The sequence below is a fragment of the Lacerta agilis genome, chromosome 8, assembly GCF_009819535.1.
Source record: "Lacerta agilis isolate rLacAgi1 chromosome 8, rLacAgi1.pri, whole genome shotgun sequence".
NCBI lineage: Eukaryota > Metazoa > Chordata > Lepidosauria > Squamata > Lacertidae > Lacerta > Lacerta agilis.
Genome location: NC_046319.1, coordinates 69,911,660 through 69,919,478, shown reverse-complemented (window position 1 = coordinate 69,919,478; position 7,819 = coordinate 69,911,660). Strand labels below are relative to the sequence as shown.

The 7,819-nt window shown below is 50.5% G+C and overlaps 1 protein-coding gene across 1 annotated transcript; it reads left to right on the top strand.

Annotated features, from left to right (window-relative positions):
- The first annotated feature begins 1,652 nt into the window (after window positions 1-1,652).
- LOC117051999 (free fatty acid receptor 2-like) lies at window positions 1,653-7,561 on the top strand. The gene is made up of 2 exons (XM_033158726.1): window positions 1,653-2,484; window positions 7,449-7,561. The coding sequence occupies exons 1-2, from the start codon at window positions 1,653-1,655 to the stop codon at window positions 7,559-7,561; spliced, it is 945 nt and encodes a 314-aa protein (XP_033014617.1).
- Window positions 7,562-7,819: the final 258 nt, after the last annotated feature.

Here is a 7,819-nt window from a genome sequence, read left to right as displayed (position 1 = left end):
CTTCTGAAATGTTCGACATCCAGAGCGCGGCTGGTGGAGTCAAGCCTTACCTCTTTTAATCAGTGTTCATGTGCTTTGCACATCCTTGGGGTAATCCAGAGCAGTCATTATGATGATGGAAAATCCTCTTCCAAAATACCACAGACTTTCCACCCCTGGACAGATGCTTCAGTGAATGTAAAAATCTTGTCTCTTTGGTTTTGCAAGACAGGCTTCAGACTGTTCACTGGATTATCTCTGGAAAGTGCCTCATCTTTTCCTTGGTGATCAAACAGAGGGGTACCTGAGTGACAACACAGGTAAGTGTTTCCTTCCTTTCTTTAATGCAACCAGAATTGGGTATACCTCTTTTAAAATTATTCACAAAATACATACCATGGATGGATGTCATTGGACTGCAAATCCCATCATCTCTTGGCCACTGTGAGAATATAATGCTGGCCCATTGGCTTGATTCAGCAGCCTCATCTTATTTTGTTCATATCATTGGCAATGTTGGCTGGAATTGATGGGTATAAAGCAGTCCAGCAGGCTCTGTAGAGCAACACATTGGGTACTCTTGCAGCAAACTGATGGTGGTGGCTTCACCTCCTTCTCTGAAGGTTCCAGTTCTTCATCAAGTGTCAGCCTAGAGGGCTCTGCAAGGGTATCCTTGATATTGGATTCAGGGGACTCTGCCTGCTCCTCAAGGTTCTTGTCTTCTGATTCATCCTCTCAGGTTTCCATGTTTGGCACCACCTCAGGGCTAGGAATGGCACCCTCCAAACAATTATTTTGGAGAAGGATAAAAAACTTCCTGCAGCCAATCTGAAGCCATAGAAGCCCCATCGGACGTTCACCTTCCGAAAGAACATTCGAAAACCAGAACACTCACTTCCAGTTTTCGATCGTTCGGGAGCCAGAACATTCAACTCCCAAGGAGTTCGGTAGCTGAGGGACGACTGTATAGTGAATGGGGAGGAGGCAGGACTAAAAGATACTGTGGTGCTCCAAAACAGATCAGATGGCTTCCTAGAACTCTGGATACAAGTCAAATTTTACAATTGGTACAAACCCAAGATTAGAGATTTATTGCCATCTCCAGGTGTCTGGAAGGACAGGGTGCAGAAAGAGGTTGCATCTATCTCATACATTTAAAGCACTCTAATTCTCCTAATTAGAGAAGAGGAGAGAGAGAGAGAGAGAGAGAGAGAGAGAGAGAGAGAGAGAGAGAGAGAGAGAGAGATGAAAAGTTTCACAATGATTATTGTTATTTACTTTATGTTTATTTGAGGTATTCATATACTGCTCAGTCATTAACATTTCTAAATGGTGTACATAACGGTGTTTTGAGGTGCATATGTTTTAATTTTACTAATCCTAATTTTACTAAAGATAAATTTTAAATGGTAAATAGTGATGTTTTCGTGCAAGTTCATCTACATTGTGTTCTCTAGTTTATATCTTGCTCTTTCTTGCTGTGCTGCTACGGTCTAAGGACTGATGCTATAGAAATTATTCTGACTCAGAACAAGCTGGAAGAAATGACCTCAGCCTCTGATTGACAGCAGGAGACGCTGCAAGCTTATTCTGCCCCCTGGTGATTTCCTTGAGGGATAGGAATCAGGCTTCCTGATATTTTAATATCCTTCCTTTTACAGCAGCTTGAAAGAATGGCCACAAAGCCTCTTATCCTTGCCATCTACATTGTCACCTTCCTGACTGGCCTCCCTTCCAACCTGCTGGCTGGCTACGCCTTCCTGAGGAAAGTGCGCCAGAAGGCAAACCCCATGGATGTCTTCTTGCTCAACTTGACCATCTCTGATCTTATCCTTCTGCTGATTTTGCCCTTCAAGATGGCAGAGGCCTCTTCAGATGTCCCCTGGCCTCTCCCTGCCTTCCTTTGCCCCCTCACCAACTTCTGTTTCTACAGCAGCATTTACAGCAGCACCCTCTTCCTTACAGGGGTCAGCGTAGAGCGCTACCTGTGCATCGCCTACCCCATCAAGTTCAAGTCGGAACGCAGACCGACCTATGTAATAGTTGCCAGTCTTTTCTTCTGGTTTCTGGCTTGTTTGCACTGCAGCATCATCTACACTGTCCAATACCACCCGGAGGCCCAATCCACGTCTCACAACTCCACGTGTTATGAGTCATTCTCCGATGGCCAGCTTAAAATCCTCCTCCCTGTCCGACTGCAACTCTGCATTGTCCTCTTCTTCCTCCCTTTCATCATCACCCTTTTCTGCTACATTAGGGTCATTCACATCCTGACCTCCTTGCCCCACATCAAACCCCAGAGGAAGAAACGGGCTGTGTGCCTGGCAGTGGCCACTCTGCTCAATTTTGCTGTTTGCTTTGGGCCCTTTAACATCTCTCACCTCGTGGGCTACATTCAGTTCCAGAGCCCTGAATGGAGAGTGTATGGCTTCCTTCTCAGCTCCTTCAACAGCACTTTGGACCCTGTCATCTTCTACTTCTCCTCCACTGAAGCGTTTTTTGATTGTTGGAAATGCTTCAAACCAACTTCTGCACTTCTTGGAGCCCGGCACGTTTCCTCTGCGCGTACCTTACTGAAGCGCCTTTCCTTGCTGCCGTCTCCTGTGCTATTCAGCAGAGTTATCTTCTCTTATCTTCTCTCACGCAACGGGTGGTGTGCATGCCAGCATATTACAGACAACAGAGTCCGGCTTCTTTCTAATCTAGAAGCTTTATTTTACAAGGCATAAATCATTACATTCCGGGAGAGTCGCAAGCCATGTTGGTGGCTTCTCCCTTCTCCCTTCTCCGGAAAAAACAGAAACAGAAAGTATCACATTACACAGTACAACAGTACACAGAGCATCCGGTGACGCTCTTCCTCCTGTGGGTGGGACAACCGGTTGAGCTTGTTAACTCTAAAAGCTCCAAACCTCTACACCCCCTCTTGTCCCGCACACAGGGGCGTTGTAAGCTTGCAGCTTACCTCACACAAACCCTCTTAGAACTCCCCATGACGTTGGAAGCTCAGGGGCTTCGTGAACCCAACCCTCTGGTTCACCTGACCAGAACAGTACTTCAGCTTCTCCAAGCTGGTCTGAACGCACACGTCTCGAAAGAGAACGTCTAGGTGTTTGGGTCTGGCCTTGACTTGTCCAGACTCTGCCACCAACAAACAGAGTTGGTTGTCCTCCCAAACCATCACGGGCAGGCAACTCTGAACGCAGATCTCTTGGACCAAACACCTATAGAACTCCAGTTCCCTGCAAAGCACTGACAACGTACTGTACCTGGCTTCTGCATGAGAATGAGCAATGAGGCTCTGGCACCGGGACTTCAGCCCGCCTAGAGCTCCTCCACACTGTACAACCATTTCAGACACAGATTTCCTGTCCTCGGAATTTGCCCAACCGCCGTCGCACCAGCGCGTGAGCTGGGGCTCACCGGTAGCTGACAACTCCGGGCAAAACTCCTTAGTTTCCTGCAAACTCTGGAGCACTCTCACCATGCCATTCCAGGCATGCATGCTGGGATTTGCAGCCACCTTGCTGAACAGATCCACAGCAACTGCTATGTCAGTTTTGCTCAACTAGGAAGGAAACAACAGCCTCCCAGGAGCTGACCTAAACACCTCGGGGCTCTCGAACTCAGAGCGTTCCCCGGTCTGACTGTCCTCACCTAGACACGTCTCCATGGGTGTTCTGACACTAGCACATTCAGACACTCTGAACTTCTTCAACGACTGCACTACCTTGCCAGTCTGATTGAGCAAGACACTACCGTCTTCGGCTCTGTCTACCTGCACACCTAGGTAAACACCAACAGGGCTTAGGTTCCTGAGCTGGAAAGACTGACCAAGCTCCTCTGCGAACCGTTGCACCTGTCCCCTGGTCTCCACCAGGTAAAGCATGTCCGCACCGGACTGCAGAACTAGCTCCTGCTCTGGACTTACTCCTGCCAGAAACAGGCAGCTATCAGCACAACTCTGGCTGACACCTAGCTTTCTCAAAGCTTCTTGCACGCCTGAGGACCAATCTCTGGCTGACTCCTTCAAGCCAGTGATTGCCTCGTGCAAACTCCACACCTGATTTGGCCCGTTGTCCTTGTCCTCTGGCGGAGGTACCTCGTACCTCTCCTCGTCCAGGTCGGAATCCAAACAGGCACCCAAACCAAAGTGGCTTGCCTCAAAGCAGCTTTGAGTTGCGACCGCTAACAGCATGCGCGTGGTTTCGCTTCTGAGAGAGGGCGCGTCCAGTACCTCGGAACGATGGACCCCCTCCTCCTGAGTGAAACCTCTGGCTACTGACCTAGCCTTGCACTGCAACTCGCCAGTTGCTGCCGTCTTGAGTCTGCACACCCAACGACCTTCTGACAGCGTCGTGGTTGTGCACACACCCAAAGACCTCATTGAGCTTACCTGCTCTACCATGGCATCCTGCCATTTCTGGGCCTCACCTTGAGATACCCATTGAACCTTCACAAGGCTCTCCAGTTCACACTGAACCAAACAAGCACTCACGCTAGTGGCCGTGAACCTTTCGGGCAGAATCCCTTCAGTGGATCGTGCAGACTGCTGTGATACCACTTCAGATTCTCCCTCTGCTCCAGTTGCACTGGACTCCACCTGCACGTCCTTGACGTCAGGCATCTCACCTACAGACTTGCTGCGCCTGTGCATCCTAACTGAACCACCCAAGGATGACGTTGGCGCGCCTTTGGGCTCCTGCTTCACTGCCAAAGAACCCTGCTCTTGCTCCAGGACGAGACCTGCGCCAGGCTCTCCTGGAGAAGAGTTGCCACACAAAGAGTCGCCAAGCGTGGCCTGCCTCCTAGTCCGTGACATAGGAGTTGTGGGTGCACCCCCAGGCTGCTGCCTTGGAGTTGCCCCTAGCTGCGCTGCACCCTGGTGATGACTGGGAACTCGGCCCAAGCCACCAGCAGGTGCCAAAGCCACAGCAATACCCCCTCTTGGGGCTGGTCCACCTGGACCACTGCCACCAGCAGGTGGCGCATCCTGTCCAGCACTGACAGGACCATCCAGAACATCAGGGCTTCTAGGGATGTGTTCCAATCCATTCTGCTCAAAGAATTCAGCACTCCTGCTGACTAGAACCTGGGTCTGGTCACTATCTGGGCTAACTAACCTCCAGCTACGCAAGCTGGGTTCGTACCCACAGAAAGACACTTTCAGAACCTTGGTATCACCCAGTTCCACCCGGAACCCTTGTGGAAGCTCTGCATCCAAGAGTATGTCTTCAGTGGCAGCATGCAGCATCCTTTGCTGCCTCTCTGCAAGACCACATACCTGTGAAGAAAGCAGGTTAGTCACACTGTGCTTACTCCCCCTCTCACTGAGGACCTGTGAACAGCCTACTCCAGTAGAAACCTGCTGTTCCACTACAACCAGTGGTGCTGCCTCAGTTGCCTCCTTGAGCAACGCAGACCACATGTGGTGAGAGAAAGCATCAGCTAAACACTCAGAACAACACGCTCCCCCCAGGTTAGCTTCTGGCATCCCTTCAGAAACAGCCACATGAACCAGGGAAAAGGGACGCGTGGTTTCCCTTTCAGACGTGGGGTAGCAGGATGTCGACTCCTCGACCTTGCAAACCCTGCAATCAAGAAAGCTGTTACATGCCCTTAACTTGCACCCTTCAGAGAACTCAGGCTGCTTCAGCACACTGTCCCAGTGGCGATTTGCCAGCCTTTGGTACCACTGACACAAACATAAGTGGTGCACGGGCACACTGGTGCACTGAGCAAACATTCCATCAGTGCCACCTCCCCCTGTTCTGGATTGAGACTTCTTAACAGCAAACAGCCCATCCTGGCTGCCTTCCATGCGTAGAAGCATCTTCTGGCCCCTGCAAGCAGAACAGGTGATAATCACAAAACAAACAGCAAAAACATTGGACAGAAGGTTTGACATAAACAAACAATACAGAGTTATGTCAACAGCCACAGAAAACGCCAGTTCTGTCCCTTGGATCTGTCCCTTGACTGTTAGCAAAAAGTCAAGCCTTTTCTTGCCTCCAACAGTCACAAACTGCCTCTCGACTGCAGCAGCCAGTACGTTGAACTGCTCTGTAGAAGGAGACTCGCAGTTCCTCACAAGTCCACCAGGAGGAACGATGACGATGACGATGGCAACCATCACACGCAGCTCACCAGGGTTGGCCTTCGTTGCCACGGCAACTGCACGACAACAGTAGGCATCCTCTTCCGCCTGGGCTGTGGTAGAGCTGTTGCGATTCTCATAGCCAGTACCACACGTCATGTCCTTGGCCTTATCTTCAGCCATGCACGTCAACAAAAGACCAGGTGCAGGCTACGTGCCAAAACACAGATCCACAGTCAAGGCGTTTACGCTGGCTTCAGACTTGGAAACAGCCCCTCCCTTTCTGGGAGCAAAGCCCACAGCGATCTGGCCCCCCTCCTGCTTTCCATGGCACTGTTGCTTCTCAACAGCCATAAGCCGAGCTGGGGGCGAGCTTTCCAAAGCCACTTCAGCCAGTCCCTCAGCCCCGTGAAACTGGGCTAGGGTCTTCTTCCAGGCTTCACAAGCACTGGCCAGACCTTCCTCCTCACAGGCGTTGGCCAAAACATCAACACTCTCAGGGAACAGCCCTCTGCATTGAAGCTGTGAGGCTGGAGGTGCTTGCAAACAAAAGCTTCCCTCCTCCTTGCTGGGAATGCTATGGCTCCCTCCATCTTGCCCAGGGGTAGCGTACTCACGAATCTGTAGCTTCTCACCCGGCTCCACAGATGGGGGTTTCACCAGAGAGGTACAACTGCTTTTGCAGCCCTCGATCTGGGCTTCCCTGCTGCTTTCCAACCTCTGGCAGCAGGTTTTAGGCTCCTGAGCCATTCAGCAGACTGCTGAATGCTCCTGCTGGCAAAGCAAACTCCCTGGATGCTCCATCACAGTCCAAACCAGGGAGGCAATGCACACACAGTCTGGAACTCCTCAGAACAGCTCCTGAACCAGTCCAGAATAATAAACAAGCGCAAATATGGGACCATAACCTGAAGCGTTTTTTGATTGTTGGAAATGCTTCAAACCAACTTCTGCACTTCTTGGAGCCCGGCACGTTTCCTCTGCGCGTACCTTACTGAAGCGCCTTTCCTTGCTGCCGTCTCCTGTGCTATTCAGCAGAGTTATCTTCTCTTATCTTCTCTCACGCAACGGGTGGTGTGCATGCCAGCATATTACAGACAACAGAGTCCGGCTTCTTTCTAATCTAGAAGCTTTATTTTACAAGGCATAAATCATTACATTCCGGGAGAGTCGCAAGCCATGTTGGTGGCTTCTCCCTTCTCCCTTCTCCGGAAAAAACAGAAACAGAAAGTATCACATTACACAGTACAACAGTACACAGAGCATCCGGTGACGCTCTTCCTCCTGTGGGTGGGACAACCGGTTGAGCTTGTTAACTCTAAAAGCTCCAAACCTCTACACCATCCAACAAACCTTTGCTCACTGCTGGCAGGCAACGCACTGCAGGCTGCTGACTCTTGCGTCCCAGTGGTCTTTGCCTTGCTCCAGGACTGCTGGACAACCCGACAAAGAAACAGGAGCAGGTGGCATATCGACATCTGGTGAACTGGCAGGGGCTGCCATTCCTATGGAAACCTCCTTTGTCCAAACTGCAAGGGCCTGTGAGATCAAAGCCTTGAGCCCCCAGCAAGTACAAGTGCTTTGCGTAGGACTATGAGGGAACACAGAAGCCATCCTACATTGCCCAAAGCTGCAAGAGTATAAAGCACAGAATGGCACAGATACAAATCTTCCAGATGGGCCACTTCTTTCCTAAATGGGAACTTTAACCTGAAATTGTGAGTGCGAACCTTGACATTTGAA